The sequence below is a fragment of the Pipistrellus kuhlii genome, unplaced genomic scaffold (genome assembly GCF_014108245.1).
Source record: "Pipistrellus kuhlii isolate mPipKuh1 unplaced genomic scaffold, mPipKuh1.p scaffold_m20_p_9, whole genome shotgun sequence".
NCBI classification, from domain to species: domain Eukaryota; kingdom Metazoa; phylum Chordata; class Mammalia; order Chiroptera; family Vespertilionidae; genus Pipistrellus; species Pipistrellus kuhlii.
In genome coordinates, this window is record NW_023425595.1 from 31380237 (window position 1) to 31406982 (window position 26746).

General features: G+C 36.9%; 4 protein-coding genes across 4 annotated transcripts; 3 read left to right on the forward strand and 1 right to left on the reverse strand.

Moving 5' to 3' along the window:
* LOC118712936 (olfactory receptor 51F2) lies at window positions 1-969 on the reverse strand. The gene has a single exon (XM_036427212.1). The coding sequence runs from the start codon at window positions 949-951 to the stop codon at window positions 1-3; it is 951 nt and encodes a 316-aa protein (XP_036283105.1). The 5' UTR covers window positions 952-969.
* A 9175-nt stretch (window positions 970-10144) lies between these two features.
* LOC118713536 (olfactory receptor 52R1) lies at window positions 10145-11098 on the forward strand. The gene has a single exon (XM_036428214.1). It carries the CDS (start codon window positions 10154-10156, stop codon window positions 11096-11098), a length of 945 nt encoding a protein of 314 aa, XP_036284107.1. The 5' UTR covers window positions 10145-10153.
* Window positions 11099-17665: 6567 nt separating this feature from the next.
* Window positions 17666-18634, forward strand: LOC118713246 (olfactory receptor 51F1-like). Its single transcript, XM_036427656.1, has one exon. The coding sequence runs from the start codon at window positions 17666-17668 to the stop codon at window positions 18632-18634; it is 969 nt and encodes a 322-aa protein (XP_036283549.1).
* A 6433-nt stretch (window positions 18635-25067) lies between these two features.
* LOC118713190 (olfactory receptor 51F1) lies at window positions 25068-26006 on the forward strand. Its single transcript, XM_036427589.1, has one exon. It carries the CDS (start codon window positions 25068-25070, stop codon window positions 26004-26006), a length of 939 nt encoding a protein of 312 aa, XP_036283482.1.
* The last annotated feature ends 740 nt before the right edge of the window (window positions 26007-26746 follow it).

The window sequence follows — 26746 nt, forward strand, 5'->3', positions numbered from 1 at the left end:
TTAGATTTGCAGCTGCTTCTGAATTAAGACTTTACCAATAGCCTTTCTAATCTGCTTAGTCTTCACACTGTAGATGATAGGGTTGAGCACTGGAGGGATGAGCAGGAAGATATTAGCCATGATGGTGTGGACAAATGGAGGTGCTGAATGTCCATAGCGATGAACAAGTGACAAGCTGATGAGAGGAATGTAGAAGATGGCAACAGCGCTGATGTGGGATATGCAGGTGTTGAAGGCTTTCCACCGCCCCTCTGAAGAAGTAATGTTGAGGACAGACTGGATGATCAGGACATAGGAAAGCAAGATGCAAGGGCAGTCAAATCCTGTCGTGGAGAAGAGTGCAAACAGACCAAGGATGCTGTTGATTCTGTTGTCTGTGCATGAGAGCTGAATGAGATCAACATGGTAGCAGTAAGAATGTGAAAGAACCACAGAACTGCAAAAGGACAACCTCCTGACAAAGAGCACAACAGGCAACATGACAGCAACATTCCTTATCAACATGCTCACCCCAATCTGGGCTATCCTGGCATTGGTGAGGATGACGGTGTATCTCAGTGGGTCACAGATGGCTACAAAACGATCAAAGGCCATGGCCAGCAGAACCCCAGACTCCATGAAGGTAAATGTATGGAGAAAGAACATCTGAGCAATGCAGGCATTTAAGCTGATCTCTCGAGCTTCAAACCAGAAGACACCAAGGGTAGTGGAAAGTGTGCAGAGGGACAAGCTCAGGTCTGTGGCTGACAGCATAGAGAGAAAATAATACATGGTCTCATGGAGGCTCTGCTCACGGAGGACCACAAAGAGGATCATGCTGTTCCCAGACAGGGCGATGACATACAGGACACAAAGAGGGATGGAGATCCAGGCCTGGACTCCTCTCAAGCCCGGGATACCCGTCAGGAGGAAGGTCAGAAGCTGAGCACCGGTATTGTTGAGGACCAACATAATGAAAGACTGAGAAGACAGCAATATTTGAATAATTGAATATGACATAATAAATATATAGATTATCACTTAGAACATCATAGTGGTACTCTGAGATTCACTTGTTAAGGAGAGAATTTCCATATTATACTACTTAAAATTTTCTTAAGTCTGTAATTCTTTTTGGTGAAATCAAACATTACAATTAAATTATCCCTGACTACAAAAGCCCAGATTACCTAAACAATATGATGAAAAATCTGGTTTCCAGTATTTTTTAAATAAATTATTAATCCTGGAATAAAGCACTAAAAAATCAAGTCACATTTATAATATAAATATTATTAGATTTTTCCTGGGGTAGTCCAGAAAAATGCCAAAGACATTCTCAAGACACACATATTTATATATGTGATAATAGAGTAGTCCAAAGAATCACCCTAAAAAAATATAGATACTCCATTCATAAACTTCTTTTTTCTGGTTTAATTTTATCCCCAAGAACCTTAAATATGAAATCATTTAAGAATCTGCCATTTGTCCACTCTCAAGACATTTAAATAATTATTTTTCCCATTTCCACAGTTTCATCTTTTACTTATTTAATGACAAAATTTTAAAAATATCTGAAAACTAGCTCTGGTTTCCAGGTTTCTGAAAATAGAACTTTCTTCTGTTCTTGCCATATGGATTTCTCATGAATAAATCAAATTCACTCTATTCAAAACCAAATTGGTCATTTTCCCCTATAATTGTTCTTACTCCTATAGATTCTATGCAAAGCTTATAATTTTCATAAAAATTAACCAATTATCTAAGTCAAAACTCTGGGAGTTTTGTACTCATATGTTTCTACTGGTGACCACGCCAATTAATTACCAAGTCTTTTCTAATATCTCTCTTTCTTATTCTACCAATTCTTATTTAAACACAAAATAATCTCTTTCAGATATTATACTGGACTATTAAATTAACCTACAAATAATATTAATTTATTATAAGTACAAAATAATAAGGGCTGCAAAGCAATAACAACATCCATTTATTAAAAATCTTCTCTATGCCAGAAAATATAAATGAGAAAAACAATCTTTTAAACTAAGTAAAAATGACAAAACCACATATCATAACTTGTGAGGCAACATATTGGAGTGCAGTGAATAGCATGAAAGATAGACATTTATTGGAAAACAATCATTCAAAATATTATTTTTGTAAGCTTTCAATATAAGATGCTAGGAAATATTTAAATAAATGTCAAAAAAAAGGCAAATAACAAAAATAAAAAGCACAAATAAATGAGTTAACAATTAAAACCAAAGTTAATTACTTAAAAAGAAAATATGTGAATTTCTTTTCCAGAATGGTCAAGAAAGCTAGAAAAAGCATGGTTAACTGTATGATAAGTTTTTTAAAGGTAAATATAATGGAATAGATGCATAAGTATAATACTTTATTTGCAAGAGATACAAAATGGATAATTTTATAGGAAAATCTCAATCATCAAACCAGTCCAAGAAATTAAATTCAGCAGAGAAAAAGTTACAATGACAGGAAAAGCCACCAATAATCCCAGAATAGTTTCAAAGAAAAATAGGTATAAATAAGGATAAAGAATTTGATGATGATAACACTAGAAAAAAAGAACTGATATGTGATAAAATGATGGTTAAGCAATTTGCTAAAGATCCCTATTTTCCACATTCCTGAATTTAGATTAAGAATTTCAAGGTAAAACACAGACCTTTATGACTCTTTTAGGGAATCCCTTTAGAAATAAGACAAAATTAAAGCCACTAAGTAAATGATTGGTATAGAAAACCACATCAAACTTAAATACTTACTAATTGCAAAAGATATTTGCAAAAGATATCTGTAACAAAATCAAAAGTGCAGCATGCTATGTACATGCATTAGAAGACCAAGACCAAACAATGCTGTTACATTTACTTTAAATAGATCGTGTCTGCTTTAGTTTGAGGACTGTATGTGGTTTGATAGAAGGAAGGGAGTTGGGAACAGGAAACAAAAATATCAAATAGGTTTCCGTGTCCAGAGGTTCTGGGCATGAAGGACATGGTGGCCTCCGGGAGGCGTTATTCTGGTCCAGCAGCTGAAAGTCACAGTCCTCACTCCCAACACTTGATAGGAGGTGGCCCATTCCCATCTAAGACTCCTCATCTATAAACCTTGAACTTTAAAATTATCTCTGCTCTGCCTATTTCCAGCTGTTTCTGTATTGGTCATATGCAAAGATGTATTTGAAGTCCTTCTTTCTAAATATAAATGGGTTCTAATAAGAAAGCTATCAGAGCTCTCAGACTGTGAGGATCCTGCAAAAGGTGGAGCTGATGCCGAGTGAAAGAACTAAAATAGTTTATAATTCTAGAAAATAGGGATATAAAAATCAGCCAAATTTAAAAGCTGAGTGAGACAACCATATATAAGAAATGTCAAATTGGGGTAACACAGAACCATAAAAATATACTCTACTTCCTTGACTTGATTGACTTTGACATTTTCTCCTGGAAAGAAATGTTTGTTTGCAAGCTGCTTATTGATCTTTCACTAATTCTCATCACCCTCAGCCTGTCACTGTGAATCCCTCTCGCCTATGTCTCTCCTCTTCTACCTCTGATTTACAGTCCTTTGCCACTAAGTTCCTGCCTCCCTCTTCCCATGCCTTGCTCCCCAGGTTAGCTCTCACCATTCCCTCTTCTTGGTCTGCTGTTTCTGGCCCTAGCATCTTACCTGGAGAGAGTTTCTTTCCACGATCTGCCAGCCAAGTACATATGTGGGACTCTTGGGTCTGGTTTTTTGCAGGGAGCCCAGAATTCACCCAGGCCTGCTGCCAAGAGACCCTTGGGGTTTGGAGATTTTATAATCAGATGAGCAGCATGATCCTAGTGTGAGAACTAGAATTTCCCTGGAGGTTCACCACACCAGACTAAAGCAGGTCTACATAATATGTTTACCAACTCACTTTGTCATTGTTTTTATTTTCTTTCTATTATTTTTAACGAATATAAACATTCTTTATTTTATCCATTAACTTTAGGTTTTTATTTACTGCTGTGGAGGGTGCAGGCAAGAAATGTCCTTACACTTTCCTCCTCTTCTTTTTCTATTCCCAATTTAGTCACCAAGAGCATAATATTTTCCTGGAAAAGATATATGAATTCATATAGAGCCTTAGAGCTGAGATTAAATAGTATATATTTGTATTTCAGTTGTTTGAACTGTAAAGCAAATACATTTTTATTGAAAAAGGCTTAAGCAAACATTACCCAGCACATATATCATCCTAAATCACTAAGCATATATCTCTATTAAAGGAAGCATTTATTCATTAAGATAAAATTGATTTTTTTTCCTTTGTACATGATTCAACTATTTTAACTTTACTTTTCATTTATAATGGATCATGGTTTTCTAAGACCACTTTCTGTTTTCTCTGGAATCCAGATTATCTTCCATTTTGCCTGCTAGCAGGATAAAGACAGACTTTCTTCATCGTCCCACTCATGACTCACTGTTATTTACTCAGACTGTGAGGACCCTATAAAAAGCTGGAGCTGCTGCCAACTGAAATAACTCAAAAAGTTTATTTTTCTAGAAAATAGGGCTATAGAAATTAGCCAAATTTAAAATCTGAGTGAAACAATAATAAAATCTACAATAGTAAAAGTGTAAATGCTAATTAGACAGGACATCCTTCCAGACAACCTCCCAGATGAAGCTAGGGCTTCGAGGGAAGTCCAGGTGCCTGCAGGCCGCTGGAGGAAGCCTGGGTCCCAGTTGCCAGAGGGAAGCTAGTGCTGGCAGCTGGGAGAAGGAAGACCTACTCTTGCATGAATTTTGTGCATTGGGCCTCTAGTATATAATAAATGCCAAACTTGAGTGACACAGAATCACTATTTACTCCACTTCCTTGGCTTGATTGACTCTGACATTTTCTCCTGTAACTAAAAAGGAATGTATGCATATCATCCTAAATCCCTAAGCCCATATCTCTATTAAAGGAAACATCTATTCATCAAAATAAAATGGGTTCTTTCCTTGTACATGATTCAATTATATCACTTTTTCATTTCATTTATAATGGATGGTGGATTTTTTTCTTTTTTAATATATTTTATTGATTTTTATTTATTTTATTTATTTATTTTTTTACAGAGAGGAAGGGAGACGGATAGAGTTAGAAATATCAATCAGCTGGGGATGTGCCCACAACCAAATTACATGCCCTTGACCGGAATCAAACCTGGGGCCCTTCAGTCCACAGGCCGATGCTCTATCCACTGAGCCAAATCGGTTGGGGCTAAATCGGGGATTTCTGAGACCACTTTCTGTTTTCTCTAAAATTCAAATTATCTTCCATTTTGCCTGCTAGCAGGATAAAGACAGGCTTTCTTCATCATCCCACTCATGACTTACTGCTATTTACTCAGAATGGTAGTTAAACGTTTGCAAAATTTAGTGACTACAAATAACTTCAAGACCTTATTAAAATGAAAATTCTAATTCATTATGTCTGGATGGAGTCTGAGTTCTGAATTTCTGAGTTCTGAATTACTTTACATGGCGCCCCTAAGTAATTTCCATTCATACTTGGTTAGCAATAGTTGAACTTCACGGATATCTGTTTCATTTTGTTGAAGCACACTTTTATTCAGAAGGAAAAAAAAATGGATGCAGAAAATGATAAATTTTCTGTGTTCCTGCTTGTCTCAAAGAATATATTTTCTTAGATCCTATACTTCATTGATAGATTGGCTTTGTATAGAATTGCTAGATTTTTAAATAATTTTCTTTGAACATGTTTTTTAATCTTCACCTGAGGATATGTTTATTGGTCTTAGAGAGAGGAAGAGAGAAAAAGAGAGAGGTATTTATTGATTTTTTTTAAATGTTTTTATTAATTTCAGAGAGGAAAGAAGAGGGAGAGAGAGAGAAATATTAATGGATAATCATTGGTCCACTGCCTCCTTGCATGCACCCTGACCAGAAACTAAACCGTGACCTCATGGTTCATAAATTGACGCTCAACCATTGAGCCACATCTGTTTATTGATTTTAAAGAGAGGAAGGAAGAGAGAGAGAAACACCAATGTGAGAGATAATCATGGATTGGTTGCCTCTTGTACACACCTCTCTGGGGATTGAACCCACAACCTGAGCCACTGGCCAGGGCTTTCTCTGAACATTTTAAGGTTTAGTTCAGTGGTTGGCAAACTCATTAGTCAACAGAGCCAAATATCAACAGTACAATTATTGAAATTTCTTTTGAGAGCCAAATTTTTTCAACTTAAACTATATACAATGTTATTAATTAGGGTACTCCTAAGCTGACCTTTGCTAAAAACTCAAGGGGCCAAAGAGCCACATGTGGCTCATGAGACACAGTTTGCCAACCACTGGTTTAGTTTAACATAACTAAAAAGATTACACAAATGTGAGTTATCTGTTTCTCTATCTGTGTCTTGCCTTTTCATATTTATTATGAAATTGTTAATGAAAAAAACATTGAAATCTGTAAAGAATTTTTGTGAGTTTATTTGAGCCAAACTGTCGAAATATGCTGGGAAGCAGAACCTCAATAAATTGAGATAATGCTCGGAAGAATGGCGAGTTACATTTCTATTTATACACTGCAATCAAAGGAGGGACATAGTTGGCTTACATGAAATTCATTGGTGGTGGAGTAAGGAGAAGGCGGGAGAAAGCAAAGTGGTGGGATACTTCTGGAATTGGATAAAAAGTAAAATGTTGAACGTGTACTTAGGTGAGTGCAGGAACAAATTAACATGATAATGAAGGAATTTAAGGCATCTTTCCTGGCGCCCACCACTTTTGGTTGTGCCCCAGGGGCTCCAGAGAAAGGGAAGTTACAACATCTTAGTGGCAGGAAGGCAAATGGGCTCAGTAAAGAAGATCTAAATTGATCTTTGTCAGGTGAAATATCGGTCTAGGAAATGACTGTCCACTATAACCTGTTTGTAGTTAGATATTTAATTTTCAAACCATCTTTTTGGTTATTTTAGGTCTCTGAGTTTGCAAAACTGCCATGCAGGCCTCCCCTGAGCTTGTTAGGTTAGCATGTGGCTCTTTTCCTTCACAAAATCATTGGAAGTAGACTCTTTAAAATAAGCTTTAATGTTAATTTTTTTTTCTTTTATGGCTAATGTGTTTTATGTCCTGCCTAAGAAATGTTTGCTATCCTCAAGCTTATGACAATATTATGATATTTTTCTTCTTTTAGAATCCTTAGTTTTAGCTTTCAAAAGTAGGTTTATATTACATTTCAAATAAAAAAAAAATCATATTAAAGTAATAGGAGTTCAAGTTCATTTTGTCTTTTTCATGCAGATATCCAGTTGTTCTAGTACCATAAAGACATTTTTTCTGTCACTGAATTGCATTGATATCTCTGCTGAAAATCAGTTATTTCTGATTTCTATCATCTTTTCAATCATGTATTGATCTATTCCTCTATAAACACAAGGCCATATGACATATCAATACACTTTCACATTGCACAAAATATTCCTTCACTTATAAGTGTACATAATTTGACTAACAATAATTACTTTCATAAACTCACATTCGTGTAATCTCAACAACACACCCTCTGACACATGCATTAAATCCCCTAGTTTTGTACTTGTGTACACAGAGGAGAGGGGGAAATTAGGGGTTAATGCTTCCAGCTTTAATGTCTAGTCTCAAAGGAAGCCAATGCATGAGGCCATGGGGCTCAGGAGGAGGAGGACGAGAACTAATGCTTGGGGGAAGGGAAAGGCCAGACTTCAGCAGACCTTTAAATAGATCCTAATCTGAGTTCTCTGCTAATGGCTGAATCTCAGGAGCCAGTAAGAGCTGCTCATGGTCATGAGAAGCTTGGTCAGAGATAAAACAGAGCTCAAGGTGAGTGGTTTTCTGTGCCCAGTTATCTCTGCCCCTCCCAGAGGAAAGTAGGACTCACCCAGGCTCCACGAGGCTGGAAGGCAAGATGTGTTCTGTGAAGAATGGCCTGTCTCACTGGGGGCTCCCAGTCCAGAGATCCATGACTGCTGAGCTTCCTTCTGAGAAGACTCTCTGCTCCAACTATCTCTCGGGGAAACTCCAGAAGGCTAGAAAGACCAGCTCCGTATGCAATCCTTGCACAAAGGTGGCTGGACCTGAACTCTGCTCTAGCACTGCTGTTCTGTGCTGTAGTTTTAGATATCCCAACATGAGAAAACAGAATCTAAATATCTTAGCAAAATCTCAGCCAATTTTATCTTTCATTCCTGTAGGCTTGAGCAACACCATTGAAGTAATGGACATAACTATTTCTACATAATGAGTGCAATCATGGAGGACCCACAGGGCCAGTGGGTACCGGAGCTGGATTAAACTCATACTCGAAGATGAAAAAGGAGCACTATCAGTATAAGAATTTAGTTATAATAACCATATTTCCTGAAACAAAACCCATGCCAAGTTCCCACAAGTTAGAAAAGATAAATTGAATCTGAAGTTCATTGTGTGATCACCCTAGCTAGAATGCTTGAAAAAGATGACTATTTCATCATTCAATGTGCACTATGCCCGTGGTCGGCAAACTGGAGCTTGTGAGCCACATGCAGCTCTTTGGCCCCTTGAGTGTGGCTCTTCCACAAAATACCATGGCCTGGGTGAGTCTATTTTGAAGAAGTGTCATTAGAAAAAGTTTATGTTTAAAAAATTTGGCTCTCAAAAGAAATTTTAATCGTTGTACTGTTGATATTTGGCTCTGTTGACTAATGAGTTTGCCAACCACTGCACTATGCTCATAAGCATTCTAGCCCATGGAAGGAAGGAAGGGAGGAAATATTTAAAATCAGGGAAAGGAAGAAAGAATACTGGGCAAAAAGGAAAAGTATGATACTCTTCCTTTAGAGAATGTATATTTTCATCCTTTAACCCAGATAACCTGTTCTCCACAGGAACACTTTTGAAAACCTCAGGCACTGCACAAAAATGATCCAAGATTATTAACTCCCTGTCCTCTCTCAGTGACTTATATATAACTCTGCTTGTGGAGTTCATAAGTCTGAGATTAAAAAATGATAAGGGAATTGCTGATTCCATGGGATAGCAGCAGAAAGTGCAGAGAGGAAAGAGAAACACCTGTCAAGGGCCCTCATGTTCCACTTCAGACTTGGGTCCTAGGTCAGTTCTACTGCTTTGTTGTTTGCCCAAGAAAGACAATCTTAGAGCAGAAAATCAGAGTCAATGGGATGAAAGCTGAGAAGCATCTCTTATGGGTGAGTTCTAGTCTATGAGGCCATTGGAGAGTCTGGAGTATAGATGCAGCAGAGGAGAGAAACTGGCTTGTAAAAGAGACTGCACGCTGTGAGTAGCTGAAAACAGGCTGAGAAGAGTCACCACTCCCCAAAAAAAGTATGTAGAACAGTTGCGTTTGCCTTTGAAGCTCATAGGCAGAAACTAATAAAGATGACATCTTAGAGAAAGCAGCCCATACCCAGAAGACCAACTTGGGGCATATTCTAGAGCCACTCTAGTGATATGGCAGAGATTCTGGGTTCAAATGAAGATCTGTCTATAATCCAGTATATAATTTTGCAAGTAACTTTCATATATGTCTTTGTTATAATAGGGCAACAATATATGCTTTATTCCACCAGGATGAGTGCCCTAATCAATCATTATCTAGCAGAGACAGTATATGACTAAAAGCACGGATGTGGAATCATGTACAAGGCACTGATTTATTGCATTTCCCAGCTGGCTTCCTACCCTGAAAGTTGTCAAGTGGCTTAAACAAAGGGATAAAAATGGACCTAGGGGAAAAGCTAAACAAATCAGTTGTTAGGTCTAAAGAATAAAAGGGTAATAATCACTATGACATTATTTGTCAATATAGTTTTCCCTTAGTAGATTCTACTTTCAAAAAAAATGTTCTTATAAAAAAGTTACACTTAACAGCTAATATGTTCTGACCCCATTTTGAATGGCATAAATATGAATAAAGAATCAAGAGAAGCATCACTTTATGTTATAAATTTTTATTTTATAAAATAGTTTAAATTATTCTAGTGTATCCTTAAATGCTATTGCCCTATTATTCAATTGCTCCTTCCAAGAGATTATAAATGGTAATTTACTTGACTTATTTGATTATCACCTGCAGAGAGTAGATTACCTTCCCAGTGGAGAGCAACTTAACCATCCTGTGATGTCGGCTTCAGGGAACAGCTCTTTTCATCCCTTGTCCTTCATCCTGTTGGGCATCCCAGGACTCGAGAATTCCCACTTTTGGATGGCCTTCCTATTTTGTGCCATGTATGTGGTGGCTGTAGTTGGCAATATCACTATTCTTCACATAATTCGAACTGACCCCACCCTGCATGAACCTATGTACCTCTTTCTGGCCATGCTGGCTGTTACTGATTTGGTCCTCTCCTCCTCCACCCAACCTAAAATGCTGGCTATTCTCTGGTTTCATGCTCATGAGATTGAATACCATGCCTGCCTCATCCAGGTGTTCTTCATCCATGCCTTTTCTTCCGTGGAGTCTGGGGTGCTCATGGCGATGGCCTTGGACCGTTATGTGGCTATCTGCTTCCCACTTCGTCACTCTAGTATCCTGACCCCGTCTGTAGTGGGCAAACTGGGGGCAGTTGTGATGATGAGAGGGCTGTTGTGGGTGAGCCCCTTCTGCTTTATGGTTTCCAGAATGCCCTTCTGCCCCAGCCAGATCATTCCTCAGTCATACTGTGAGCACATGGCTGTGTTGAAGTTGGTGTGTGCTGATACCAGCGTAAACCGTGCGTATGGACTCTTCGTGGCCTTCTCGATGGCCGGCTTTGATATAGCAGTCATCAGCATATCCTATGCAATGATCTTGAGGACTGTGCTGGGCTTGCCCGCTGGCGAAGCCCGACTCAAGGCGTTTGGTACCTGTGCTTCCCATGTCTGTGTCATCTTGGCTTTTTATATCCCAGCCCTCTTTACTTTCCTCACCCATCGCTTCGGACATCGTGTGCCCCGAGTGGTACATGTCATGTTTGCTAATCTCTATCTACTGGTGCCTCCCATGCTCAATCCCATCATCTATGGAGTTAGAACCAAACAAATCAGGGACAGGGTTATTCAAGGGTGTTGTGGAAAAGACCCCTGAGCCCAAGTGCACAGCATCACAGCCACCCCCATCACCCCACTACTCTGGGACATAAATGCAGAAAGTCTGCCAGGTCCATCATATCTCATCACTAAGTCATTTCTATGAACCACTGGCCCAGAGGTGGGCAACCTTCCAGAAGCAAAAGGAAACAATTTTCAGCATGCCCAGAAGAAGACTTCTCTGAGAAATGCTGTGTTGACCTATCTTCATCATCACAAGAAAACAGTAAAAATATGTTTATCTCCAAAATGAGCGAAGATTTTGGAAAGTATATCATCATCCATAGACCACTAAAGTAAAAATTATTTTTACATTGTTTGTAGAACACTGAGTTGGTATACCTTGTTTGAAAAAGAGTATAAAATTTCCACAAAACAGATTTTAAAAAAAGTACATATATTTTGGAATATTGGAAGCTCTTTATAGAAATAGAATGTTAGGGAAAAAAAGTACAAAGATGTGTATATTATTATATTTATTATTTATAAAAACAAAACCAGAAAAACGTTCCAACATTTATCTATAAGGAACCAGATGATGCAATGAGCAATTGAATAGCATGTGTCATTTAACTATTATATTTGCAAAGAGTGTCTAAGGGGGAAAAGAACAATTGCCCATTAGGTTGATGCCAATAGTAAAAAAAAAAAAAAAAAAAAAAAAAAAAAAAAAAAAAAGAATACATGTGCAAAGAAAAAGACTGGAAATTCATCCAAATGCTAATAGCAGCTACTCAGAGTAATAAGATTTGTGGTATTTTAATTATTTTTTGCTCATTTATGTATTTTTTAAAAATTATCCTCACTTGAGGAACTTTAATTTTAGTATGAAAAAGTAACTGAAACAACAAAAGTGTACAAAAGAGGTTAATTGAGTGCCAAAGTCTGGGGGAGTGGAGTGGGCAATCTGCAAGGATGAAGGACTCTGGAATAGATTAAGTTCCAATAAAACTTGAAAATCTAGATGCAAAATTTCCAAAATCACAAGTTCTTGAGACTGCTAACAGTTGGGATTAGATATTCTGAGTTGGTCTCTTTACAAAATTTCCTGACTTCCTGATGACAATGGTTATCAGAATGAAAAGTTTGGGAAAAGACTGAGGAAGGAGATTCTCTTATGTGATTAAAAATTAGTGGAAAAAGTCACTAGATATTATAATGATATTTATAAATATTCAATTTCCTTTAAAATTAAAACTTTAAGCTATTTTAGAAAACTATGTTCTTTTATTTTTTTCAACTTTATTGAAGTATACTTAACATGCAAAAAGTTGCATACATTAAATATATTTTTGATGAGTTTGGACAATTTCATACACCCATAATACCATCACCTCAAAAAAGGTAACATATTGGTTACAATCCTTACATTTGTGTTTTTATTTTCATTTACCACTCTCCTGTCAAAGTCAATAGTAAAGAAGGTTCTAAAATTCAGGCTTTTATATTACTAAAATCACCATCAGATAAAGGTGCTTTAAGAGGAATCAGCAATATGTTTGCTTCTCCGAAAAGAAATAGCTATTAAAGCCTTAAGTGCCCCTCAAAATTAATGAGTATTCTGCAGGATCCTTTTCATAATTCCAAAATTTAGAGTTGTAAAGGGTCTTTACTCCCTTATCAGCAAATCAGTTAATGATTGTGAGTCTCCCCCATTTTTTTTGTAAAATTGAAAAATTTGAGATGATAAAATGAAAATATTTTTATACATAGTTTGATGAGTTCTGAAACACTTAATGCCTATGTAACTACCAGCCCAATTAAAGTATAGAACATTTTCATTACTTCCATAAAGATTTCTTTTACTTCTTTGTAGCCAATCACTTCCTTCTACCCAAACAGGTAGACACTGATATGATTTCTTTCACTGTGGATTAATTTTTCTTTCAGTAGAACTTTATATATGTATATAAAAATAAATGATACATTTTTAGTGGAGTGTAACATTTTTTTCTCTGTATAAATTTTTACAGATCCATCTATACTGTTACATGTTTGAGTAGTTTATTTCCTATTATAGATGAGTAGTGTATGATATTTTTGCAACATACCTCAATTAGTATATTGTTACCGTTCTCCTTTGCTTCAGCCCCTCTAGTTATTTTTTAAAATATATTTTATTGATTTTTTTTACAAAGAGAGATAGAGAGTTAGAAACATCGATGAAAGAAACATCGATCAGCTGCCTCTTGCCTCCTACTGGGGAAATGCCCGCAACCAACCAACGTACATGCCCTTGACAGGAATTGAACCTGGGAACTTTCAGTCCGCAGGCCAATGCTCTATCCACTGAGCCAAACCAGTTAGGGCAGCCCCTCTAGTCTTTATTTACAAGCAAATCAACCACTTATCTGTCTTAGGGCTTTGCTCTTAATCATCCCATGTTGCCCCATTGTTCTTTTCTAGGACATTCTATCTTCCTCTAATAATTCTTAGGTCTCAATTAAAACCACCTTTTCAGTGAAATGTTTCTTAACCTTATATCTTGACTAGATCCTGCCCCCTTATAATTTTCTTTCAACATAAATACTTCATTTTCTCCCTATCTTGGTACAATATGTAATTATTTAAATTATTTATTTATTACCTGTTCCTCTGATTTGGATATAAATTCCATAAAAGCACAGTATACTTGTTCACTGTTCTATTCCCAAACCTAGTTTACTGCAAAAAACCCTAGTCAACATGAACAAGTGATTGAATCAAATGTGCCTGATATTATTATCCCATCAATTCCACTACTGACCACAAGGTGGTACTTGCGGGTTTATTTTTGTCTCATTTTTACAAAACTTCTTATACCAGACTTCTCAGTTCTAAGGTCTACTTTTATTATTTCCATGGAAATTTTGAAGGATATTTTTAGTCAAATAAGTCTGATATGTAAATAACAGAATATCATTTCAGACACTTGATAGGGGTTCAGGTAGAGCCATGGTGTTTGAATTTAACCTCTCACACTTTCTACTATTCAGAGTTCTTAAACAAGAAAGCATAGGAATAATAGCAAAATAGAAATTAAAGAAAAACAGCTAAATAAGAACCCCATTACTGGTCTTACTGACATCTAAGCCAATCCAAGACTCTCTCTGTCAATGTGGGACTTCTCTATGAAAGATAAACATAATGTTTGGGTGTTGGTCTTTTCCTTCTCCTATGAATCTATTATAGAATTGCTAGACCTATGAAGTAATCAGCATCCATACTCAACTGCTTACATTGACAAGGCTGAACAAATTCTCCCAAGAATCTGGACCGTTCCATTTATTATCACTGGAACATAACAAGTACCAGAGTAAGAACACGTGAGAACTCATTACTCATACACAGTGATGCCAGCCACTAGCAAAATGGGGCCTGATTCATATATCAGGAGCTGGTCCATTGGGGGGCGGGAGGGAGCTAGTGAGTGGCTAGTCAAAGATGGATTCGGGAGTGGATCGATCACCATCCCTATGGATCAATGCGGTAATAAAGAAACAGGGGCCTAGAGAGTGGTTTGCAAATTTCTCCACTCTTTATTGTCGCCATGATTGTCCCAGGAAACATTGGTTTGCTTTCCTATCTTCACAGCATATAGATAATACAGAGACAACAGCCTGCCCTTCTCTATTTATTCCCCAGTGAAAGAGCAGCAGCCATTTATATGTACAATTTGGTTTATGTGCACTTAAGGATCCCAGGAACACATGTCTCTTGAGTTAGTTGCTAAAAGTCTTCCGAAATTATACAACATTGTCCTGTATTAACAGATGGAGAGAGAAAAGCTTTTCAGTTTTTCTCTGTCTGTGACCCCAGGGAGATCTGCCTTTTGCCAATGGTCCCACAGCTCAATCCCACTTTGTATAAAGTCCTTGGATCCAGAACTGTAACTTGTTCCCTCCCTGCTAGTGAAGACAGAAAAGGCTCCTCTTTCCACCTGAAGCTGGTAAGGAGGTAGAGAAAGGTGTTTTATTGTGTTAACGTTGTGCTTTGATATGTGCCTGGTATTCACAAATGTTCATGTGAGCTTGTAGGAAAGTCAGAAAACTTACAGTCACCCCTGTCCTCGGGGATCCATATAACACACAGATTTCTGAACCCTACTAAATTATGGCTAACTATTGAAATGATTTTTCTCATTTCTGACTAGAAACTTGAAATAAAAAGCAACTGTAGAAATAAGCATAAAGGAAATAGTAACATGTATACTTATCACAAGGTATTTGCTCTCAGAAAATAAACTTTACCTAGTATTTTAAAATGTTTAATTAAAAACATATTATTATAATAATTAATATTGCTACTATTTGATTTTGTCTTCCTAGAATTGATTTTTAACAATGAAAGTGTATTCATTTAAATATTTTTAAAATATTAACTGAACAAGAGTTATTTGTAACATTTCTGTGTGGATTGATTCAACTGTCTTTCCTCTTTTCTGCATTGTCTACTGAAAACCTCTACCTTATCTTCAAACTGGCATCCATCACTTCATACTCCTAGCACATCAGTAAATATCACTCAAAACTCATGTGGGGCAAAGAGTAGGCATGCACTGGTTAAAAGGGAAGGAAATATTGACACATGCTACAGCATGCCTGAACCTTGAAAACATTATGCTAAGTAAATAAGCTATCACAAAATAACAAATACTGCATTATTCAATTTATCTGAGATATTTAGAATAATCAAAACATAGGGAGAAAGAGTAGAATGGTGGTTTTCAGAGACTAGCAGGAATTGGGAAATGGGGGGTACTGTTTAAATAGCTATGAGTTTCAGTTTTACAAGATGAGAAGAGATGAGGTAATTCATGGTAATGTTGCACTATGGATATATGAACTATCATTAAATTATACACCTAAAATGGTTATGATGATAAATTTAATGTTCGGTGTATTTGACTGCCATAAAAAAATTATTTTAAAGTAGCACTAGCACATAAGGCCCTCATATAACCCTCCACTAATCTACCTTTTTGCCACTTACTCTCTAGTGTCAGTGGAAATTATGATCATCACCTTTTTTAAATTAAATTTAATGGGTGACATTGGTTAATTAGATTATATAGACACATGATCTGTATATGGCATCATGTTGATTTATTTGATGGCTAATTACTATCATGTTCTAAATCAAACACCTGGTATTTTCTTTAAAATTTTTCTATACCATTGTATATTTTCAAGCTCTCATTATTTACTATATCTTTTAAAAAATGTTTTAATTGATTTTGAGAGAGAGAAGAAGGGCAGGAGAGAGAAACAGAAACATTAATGAAACATCGATTGGCTGCCTCCTGCCCTGATGGGGAATGAACCTCTTGGTGCATAGGACCATGCTCAGTCTTTACAATATTGCAAAAATCCTCCAGCTACCTTAGTCATGGCCTTTCCCTTTGCTCACACTAACAAGTTTCCAGAAATAGTATACACTGTGCCTCCACTGCTTCTTCTCCCATTTACTCCTCATGCTACTGTAGCAGGTTCTCAGCTTTCATTGGGGAACTTCAATTACTTTTTTAGGGTCACTAATATAACCATTACATGGGATATCATTTAAAATTTTTGACCCTAGCCGAAACCGGTTTAGCTCAGTGGATAGAGCCTCGGTCTGAAGACTGGAAGGTCCCAGGTTCGATTCCAGTCAAGGGCATGTACATTGGTTGAGGGCACATCCCTGGTAGGGGGCGTGCAGGAGGCAGCTGATCGATGATTCTCTCTCATCAATGTTTCTAACTCTCTATCCCTCTCTCTTCCTCTTTGTAAAAAATCAATAACATGTATTTTTTAAAATAAATAAATAAATAAAAATTTTTATCTTTAGTAAACTTGACTGCATTATCAATTCTATGCTATTGTTCATATAACACTGAGTCATGACACCATGCTCTTTTGGTTTTTATACTTCCTATAAATTGTTTAAACTCACCTGACTTTAGAATATAAACTTTTACAGTAAATCTGCAGAGTTCCATTGTCACTGGTTTTCACTTATAAGTCCATTCTTATAAATGAAAGAGATTGTTCTCTGAGATTGTTCACCCATAATGTTATATTAAAATGATTCACAACTTTCAAATATATAAAGAGCAAAAATCTGAGTTTTTATCTCCAGTTCAAATCTGGAAAGTTTTGCCTGGAGATTCACATCTCATGGACACTTCATATTTAAGGATACCTTTAAGTGGGTTTCTCTTAGTCATTTCATATATTATAGACTTAAAATTGAATGTAATTGTTTTTCTTGGCTATCTCTATTCTCAGAATCTAATGACCTAATGGAGCTTAAAATTATGTCAATATATAAATAATAATAATAAAATGAATAAAATTATACTAGCATCTTTTCCTTGAATTTAAGACTTAAGATGTTTATATATTTTGCTAAATATCTGATATGAGTGCAGATAAATGTCAGAGTTCAATTTAGAGTTTTCTCAATGGTAGAGCACTTATTTATGAACTTAGATACTTCTCCTAACCCAAAGAAAATTTATCTAGATATTTTTGTGTAACTATGTACTTTCTTATTTCTATAGGATATGAGCATGGTGAGGACAAATGCTACAAATCTATAAAACATGGAGATCTTCAGTAACTTCACTTCTAAGTTTCCAACTTTCTTGTTGACCGGCATTCCTGGCCTGGAGTCTGTCCATGCCTGGGTCTCCATCCCCTTCTGCTGTCTTTATGCCATTGCCCTCTCTGGGAACAGCATGATCCTGTTTGCCATCATCACCCAGCACAGCCTCCATGAGCCCATGTACTATTTCCTCTCCATGCTGTCAGCTGCTGACTTGGGCTTGACTATTTCTACAATGTCAACGACATTAGCTATCCTCTGGTTTAATGCAAGAGAAATCAGTCTAGATAGCTGCATTACCCAGATGTTTTTTCTTCATGGATTTGCTGTCATGGAATCTGGGGTGCTGGTGGCCATGGCTTTTGATCGCCTTGTGGCAATCTGTAACCCTCTAAGGTACACTACTCTTCTCACTAATTCCAGAATTATTCAAACAGGCTTCTTCATTATTTTACGCACTCTAGTAGTAATAGTGCCACTTCTCTTGCTCCTTAAGCCCCTCTCCTTCTGTGAAGCAAATATCCTTTCCCATTCTTACTGCTACCATCCAGATGTAATTAAATTAGCATGTTCAGATACTCGGGCCAACAACATCTATGGACTAATTGATCTCATTCTGACCACTGGAGTGGATACACCATGCATTGTCCTGTCTTATATCTTGATTATTCGCTCTGTGCTCAGAATGGCCTCCCCCAAAGAACGGCACAAGGTCTTTAGTACTTGTGTCTCTCACGTTGGGGCGGTTGCCATTTTCTACATTCCCATGATCAGCTTGTCCTTGGTGCATCGCTATGGCCGATCAGCCCCCAAAGTGGTCCATTCAATGATGGCCAATGTTTACTTGCTTTTGCCCCCTGTGCTCAACCCTATCATCTATAGTGTGAAAACAAAACCGATTCGCAAGGCTATACTTAGTCTCTTCTTACAAAATAAACAGAGATTATTAATTTTGAGAAAAATCTGATAAAAGTCACTTTCACTGTTAGGAATATATTAGACTGGCTATTACTTTTTCTCATTTTATTCATTTATTCAGCAAATATTTAGTAAGCTTTTTATATTTGCTAATTCATTAGATAAAATAAGATATACCTCAATTACTTGTGGTTCACCAAATAAGGGAAGCAGGAAAATAATAATAAAAATAATATACATAATAGTTAACATTTACTGAGTATTTATTTTATATTGTGTGGTCTACTAATAGCTTTTTTAAAATATACTGCTTTTATTTCTTTCAGAGACAAAAGGAGAGAGATAGAAACATCAATGATTACAGAGAATCATTGATCAGCTGCCTCCTGCATGAGCCCACAATGTAGGAATGTGCCCTGACCGGAATCAAACTGTGACCTCCTGGTTCATAGGTCAATGCTCAACCACTGAGCCATACTGGCCAGGCTCTACTAACAGCTTTTTAAGATCTATTCTATTTTATCCTACATTAGTTCAATGAGATATATAAAATTATTAATTATACAGGAGTGGGCAAAAGTAGGTTAAATTAGCAGCCATCATTTCCTAAAAAATAAATCATAAGTAAAGATATGAAATAATAACAGAAAGAATAATATGATAAATAATACAAATAGTACAATAATAAATAAATAACAATACAAGAATAAACTCTGTGTTTCACATGCTCACAACTATAAACCAACTTTTGCCAATCCCTGTATTTTAGAGATGAAGATGCTGAGGCCTAGAGACATTCAGTTCACCAAAGGCCAGACATCTAACAGAGAAGGACTGAGATTTTAATCCTTCTGCTGAAACCAGTTTGGCTCAGTGGATAGAGCATCGGCCTGCGGACTGAAAGGTCCCAGGTTCGATTCTGGTCAAGGGCATTATACTTTGGTTGTGAGCACAACCCCAGGAGAGGATGTGCAAGAGGCAGCTGATCAATGATTCTAACTCTCTATCCCTCTCTTTTCCTCTCTGTATAAATCAATAAAATATATTTTTTAAAAGAGATTTTAATCCTTCTGTATCTTACATACCATTCTCTTCACTAGTGTATTGCATACTATGCCCAGAGCATCTAGGAAAACTATTATAAGATCATTTGTAAGAACTTTATCTTTCTTAGTGTATATTTTAGCTAGTTTTCCTCATTCATAATTAATAGTACAAAAGATAGAAGGAAGCCGAAACTGGTTTGGCTCAGTGGATAGAGCGTCAACCTGAGACTGAAAGGTCCCAGGTTAGATTCTGGTCAAGGGCATGTACTTTGGTTGTGGGCACATCCCCAGTGGGGAGTGTGCAGGAGGCAGCTCTTCGATGTTTCTAACTCTCTCTCTCCCTACTTCTCTGTAAAAAAATCAATAAAATATATATATTTTTTTTAAAAAGATAGAAGGAATGGCAATACTATGTGTGAGCCATATTCGGTATCCAGTACTAGTTTGGAGCATTTGCTAATTCATTGGAGAAAATGGAAATTTGTGAGAACTGGAAAAAGTCATGAAGTAGAATGTAAGGACATTCGGGTCAATGGCTAGCTTTGGAATCTGAAGCCTTTTCCAAAGAAATATCACATATAAATACACACATTATTTTTCATAAATTTCACAAATTTCACAAATGTCATGAAGGATGATGCCATTCTCTTACCCAACCAAAGAATCGAGGTAAATAATTCATGGTGCTCAGCTACAAACAGCTCTACATAGTTAGATCTAAAATATTTGGTCTCTTAAAATAGACTCAAAGCAACTACATGAAACCTAACATTTGGTTTATAAAATGCTAGAAAACTGAGATGAAAACCTGGATTTTACTGTTGGAAAAGTGATTAAAAAGAATAAGAGATGCTTCATGTATCCCACTAACACTGGGAGAAGTAATAATCCATCTTTGAAAAGACCATTATGTGTATCTCTTTTAACTGTGTGTTCAATGATGTTATATTGGCAGCTCGAAATCCACACTGATACCATGAAAATAGGCACTGCAAAGGTACTCTTTTTCTTCAGTGAATTGGTTTACCAGAACACCATTGACTAGGAGCCTACCTTGTGTAGGCCTTGTGAGAAGTAATACAAATGAAAAGATCAATAAAACATATTTAAACCTAGCTGCTTTGGCTCAGTGGATAGAGCATTAGCCAGCAGAGAGATGAGTCCTGGGTTTGATTCTTGCCAAAGGCACATATCTCGGTTGCTGGATTGACCCTGGCCCTGGTTGGGCACATGCAGAAGGCAACTAATCAATGTGTCTCTCTCACATTGATGTTTCTCTATGTGTCTCTCCCACTCCTTTCCACTCTCTCTAAAAATCAATGGAAAAATATTCTTAGGTAAGAATTCACAAAACATATTTAAATTCAAAAAACATATTTAAATAAAACAATTATCAAAATACCTGACAGAGAGTACCTTTGACTCAATGAAATGTTTAATTATAGGAACTTACTGAAGGGGAGTGCTATTTTATGCAGGCACTGTGCTACCCATTGGTGACTCCAATCCCCCAACTTTCTTCGGCTGGAGTTATAGGACTAGCTTTTCACATCTGGTTTCCCATCCCTGTTTGCTGCCTTGTGTGGTTCACCTTTTGGAGAACAGCACAGATTCTACGTCATGATCACTGGCTCCAAATTCCACAAGCCCATTTGCTATTTCCTCTTCATACTCTCCACCACTGGCATGCATCACTATTTCTTTTCTTCCCACAACCCTAGGTGTCCACTGGTATAATGCCAGGACCATCAGCCTAGATGCCAGCATTATACAACTGTTCTTTCTGCATGGATTTACCCTTATGGAATCCTCTGTGCTTTTGGCCATGGATTTCAACTGGCTTGTTGCTATCTGCAACCCCCTAAAATATGGCATTTCACACAATGTTTCTTTCATAGTTCATTTTTGTTGTTGAAGTATCAGTCTGGACATTTGATAGGGGTTTCTGATAGAGTTATAAAACTTGAATTGAACACTCCACTCTGCCATTAAACATACTCATGCAAGGAAGCACAGGGAGAGAAAAAAAAGCCAAATATAAATTAAGGAAAAATAGCCAAATAGAGAACATTTTACTGTTTAATTGATATCTGAACAAATGCAAGACTCTTTGCCAACGTGAGACTTCCCTATAAAGGAAAACATAATATGTGGGTATGTATCTTGTCTTTTCATATGAATATAGAATTGCTAGGTCTATAAAGTAATCTGCACCTGTTACTCAATTACCCAAGGTACACACCTAACCGAAATCGGTTTGGCTCAGTGGATAGAGCATTGGTCTGCAGACTGAAAAGTCCCAGGTTCGATTCCGGCCAAGGGCATGTATCTTGGTTGTAGGCACATCCCCAGTAGGGGGTGTGCAAGAGGCAGCTGATCGATGATTCTCTCTCATCGATATTTCTAACTCTCTATCCCTCTTTCTTCCTCTCTGTAAAAAATCAATAAAATATATTTTTTTTTTTAAAAAAAAGGTACACACCCAACTTTTTGGACAAGATTGGCCAAAATCCCCCTTGTGTCCAGGATGTTACATTACCATAGGGAAACAGTAATTATGAGAGCAAGAACACTGGCATGAGAGAACTCATTATTCACCTTCAATGACCTCAGCCATGATGAAAATGGGTCCCATTTAATTGATTAGGGACTAATCCATTTCTTGGAGAAAAGCTAATGAGTTATTGAAAAGAGATGGATTCAGGAGTAGATGTCATCCTTCCTATGGGTCATTGTAGTAATGCAGACTGCAGTACATATTCCTTCCATCTTCATTGTCACCATAATTATTCCAGTTAATACTGGTTTGCTTTCTTATCTTCCCAGAACACTGATAATCCAGAGACTATGACATGCACTTCTCTATTCCCCAGTGACATAGCAAGATCCAAACATTGGTTTATTTGCTTTGCATTAAAGATCTCTAAGGGCCACTTGTCACTTGAGCTAGTAGCTAAAACCCTTCTGAGATTACACAACATTGTCCTGTATTTATAGATGAAGAGTAAAGGTTTACTCTTTTTATGACTCCAGGGAAATTTAAATTTGCCAAAGCCCCAGAGCTTAATACCTATTTATATTATAAAGTTCATGGCTCTAGAACTTAACTTGTTCTTGCTCTGCTAGTGAAGACAGAAAAGGTTCCTCTTCTCATATGAAGCTGGTAAGGAGGTGAGAAAGGTGTTAATTGTGGTTGCCAAGGGTTTGGAATGGGGAAAATAAGAAGTTATTGTTTTATACAATGAAAGATGTATGGAGATGAATTGTGGCAATGTTTGCACAACATTAAGAATGTGGGGGGGGGGGCGCACAATGGGGTGATAAGGTCAATATGTAATACCTTAATCAATAAAGAAAAAAAGAATGTATTTAATATCACTACACACCTAAAAATGGTTGATGGTAAAATATTTTTTGGTGTATTTGATCACAATAAAAACTTTTGTGGGGGGGGAAAATTGCATTTGGTGATATTTCCCTCCTCTAACCCTCCACCAACTACTCATTTAGCACTTACTAGAAATGAGAATCCTCATCTTTTTTAGAGCTAACTATCATCATGCTGCTTATTCAATTACCCACTACTGTCTTCAGTGATTTTCTACATCAATTAATCCCTAGCATTCCATATTTTCAGTTTCTTACTATGTATTGTTTGTATCTTTGACATCAGTTTATAAATATGTTCATTTGTCAAAAATCTTACAATCTTACAAAAATCTTACATTCCCCTTACAGTCTTCTTTGGTCATTGCTTATTTTTCTCCCTGCCTTCACTGATAAGTTTCAAAAATACTAGACACTGTGCCTCCACTACTTGTTTTTCTACTCATTCTTCAGGTCTCTGAGGCAGATCTTAGCATACAAATATATATGAGTGGCCAGATTATTATGATCTCTGAACACATAAAAATCTGGCCACTCAGTGTATATCCTATATAACAAAAGGCTAATATGCAAGTTGTCTCCTCGACCAGAAGTTAGACCAGCAGGCAGGCTGGCCAACTGCTCATATCCCCTCCCCCTGGCCAGGCTGGCCAGGCTGGCCAGACCTACCCATGCACGAATTCACGCACCGGGCCTCTAATATTTTATATATATATATATATATATATATATATATATATATATATGTGTGTGTGTGTGTGTGTGTGTGTGTGTGTGTGCACTGAGTGGCCATATTGTTATGTATTCAGAGTAGCCATATTATTATGTATTCAGAGATTATAATAATCTGGCCACTCAGTGTGTGTGTGTGTGTGTGTGTGTGTGTGTGTGTGTGTGTGTGTGTATGTATTGATTTCAGAGAGAGAGAGGGAGAGAGAGATAAAAACATCAATGATGAAAGAGAATCTTTGTTTGGCTGCCTTCTGCATGCCCCCAACTGGAGATCGAGCCCACAATGCAGGCATATGCCTTGACTGGAATCAAGAATCCTACAATCTCAGGCTTATGCTCTATCCACTGAGCCAAACCAACTAGGGCATGTCTTCAGCTTTCAATGCTGGACTTCAGCTATGTTCTTTCTAGGATCACTACTGTGTCTTCAGATGTATTTGAAGATTTTAATCTTTAGAAGACTTGACCTCTGAAGCAGTTTAACACTGATGTGCATGCAACACCCAGTCATGACACTCTGTCCTCCTGATTTTAATGTTCCTGTAGAGCTGCCTAGTTTCATCTTGATTTATAGTATATAGACCTTTCCAATAACTTTCTCATCTTCACCAGTTATTTCTTGTAAATCTAATTTTTGAGATTATTGATCTACCAGTGTTTCCCAAACTTTTGAATATGTGTACCCCTTCTATAATTTTCATAACGCTGAGTACCCCTTGTACTCATGAGAAGGTAGAATTAGGTGCAGCTAAGCACGGTGCAGTGCATATCCCCACCAAAGTCTTCCCGTACCCCTGGGGGTATGCGTACCACACTTTGGGAAACATTGATCTATACTGATTAAAATGGCACTTATACAATGATAGCTTCCAAATGTATATTACCAGCAAAAATCTGAGATTTGTATCCACAAGAGCACTGCCAACCCATAGGTATTTTTAAGTGGACTTCTATTAGTCATTTCATTCAAGTCATTAAAAATGAATGCACTGATTTTTTAACTAAGTCTCTAATCATTTAATATTGCCATTGAATGGAGCTATAAGTTCTGTCAATATAGAAAATAATTACATTTCAATATGTATAAAATTATCTATATTGACATATTGATCTTGAATGTAACAATAAACACATCTGTGTATGTATGTATAAAATAGTGTTTGATTTAGAGTATTCTCAATAAGTACTTACTGATATCTTGAGATAACTTTTCTTATTCAAAAGAAAATTTATCTAGATATTTTTGTGTAACTATGTACTTTCTTAGTTCTATAGGATATGAGCATGGTGAGGACAAATGCTACAAATCTATAAAACATGGAGATCTTCAGTAACTTCACTTCTACATTTCCAACTTTCTTGTTGACCGGCATTCCTGGCCTGGAGTCTGTCCATGCCTGGGTCTCCATCCCCTTCTGCTGTCTTTATGCCATTGCCCTCTCTGGGAACAGCATGATCCTGTTTGCCATCATCACCCAGCACAGCCTCCATGAGCCCATGTACTATTTCCTCTCCATGCTGTCAGCTGCTGACTTGGGCTTGACTATTTCTACAATGTCAACGACATTAGCTATCCTCTGGTTTAATGCAAGAGAAATCAGTCTAGATAGCTGCATTACCCAGATGTTTTTTCTTCATGGATTTACTTTCATAGAATCTGGGGTGCTTGTGGCCATGGCTTTTGATCGCCTTGTGGCAATCTGTAACCCTCTGAGGTACACTGCTATTCTCACTAATTCCAGAATTATTCAGATGGGCCTCTTCATTATTTCACGCACCGTAATATTAATAGTGCCACTACTCTTGCTCCTTAAGCCCCTCTCCTTCTGTAAAGCAAATATCCTTTCCCATTCTTACTGCTACCATCCAGATGTAATTAAATTAGCATGTTCAGATACTCGGGCCAACAACATCTGTGGACTAATTGATCTCATTCTGACCACTGGAGTGGATACACCATGCATTGTCCTGTCTTATATCTTGATCATTCGCTCTGTGCTCAGAATGGCCTCCCCCAAAGAACGGCACAAGGTCTTTAGTACTTGTGTCTCTCACGTTGGGGCGGTTGCCATTTTCTACATTCCCATGATCAGCTTGTCCTTGGTGCATCGCTATGGCCGATCAGCCCCCAAAGTGGTCCATTCAATGATGGCCAATGTATACTTGCTTTTGCCCCCTGTGCTCAACCCTGTCATCTATAGTGTGAAAGCAAAACAGATTCGCAAGGCTATACTTAGTCTTCTTCTTACAAAATAAACAGAGATTATTAATTTTGAGAAGAATCTGATAAAAGTTACTTTCACTGTAAAAAGCAACCCTGGTAAGTAACTGCCTGTCAGATACCTTTTCTCATTTCATTCATTGATTCAACATTTAATAAGCATTTTTGTATTTTCAGTTATCAAATATATATATATATGCTATACCTCAGAAATTTTGTAGTCCAATAATGGAAACAGGAAAATATAATAATAAAATAATGAAAATCACATCCCATTGTAATTAATATTTATTACGTTATATTCAGTCCCCTGTTAGCTGCTTTTGAGATATACAGGGGTGCACAGAAATAAGTTTGTAATTGTACATTTGAAAAAGACATGCAGGTTCAATAAATAATAATATTAAAGAAGTGTGGTGTTTTGTGTACTTACAACTGTAAACCTACTTTTGACCACCCCTGTATTCTATTTATTGTTTTAAATGACTCAATGAAATTAGTAATATTTTTAAAGATGAAGAAACTGGAGCCTAGAAACATTCATTTATTCATCAAAGTCCAGACATTCATAGAGCAGAGTATAATCTGAATCCACGCTTTCTGTGTCTTAGATGCCTGCATACTCTGACAAAAACATCTAGGAAACATGTTATGAGGTCAAAGGTAAACACTAGATCTTCAATTCTATAGATCATGGTTTAAAAAGTCATAATGGCTTCCTTAGTGTATTCCTTAGTTTTACTTCGTTAGTTAGTAAGAAAGCAAAATATAGGTT

Excerpts from the sequence above, each read along its gene's own strand:
- LOC118712936 (XM_036427212.1), bottom strand. The coding sequence starts at position 951 with ATGTTGGTCCTCAACAATACCGGTGCTCAGCTTCTGACCTTCCTCCTG.
- LOC118713246 (XM_036427656.1), top strand. The coding sequence starts at position 17,666 with ATGGAGATCTTCAGTAACTTCACTTCTAAGTTTCCAACTTTCTTGTTG.
- LOC118713190 (XM_036427589.1), top strand. The coding sequence starts at position 25,068 with ATGGAGATCTTCAGTAACTTCACTTCTACATTTCCAACTTTCTTGTTG.
- LOC118713536 (XM_036428214.1), top strand. The coding sequence starts at position 10,154 with ATGTCGGCTTCAGGGAACAGCTCTTTTCATCCCTTGTCCTTCATCCTG.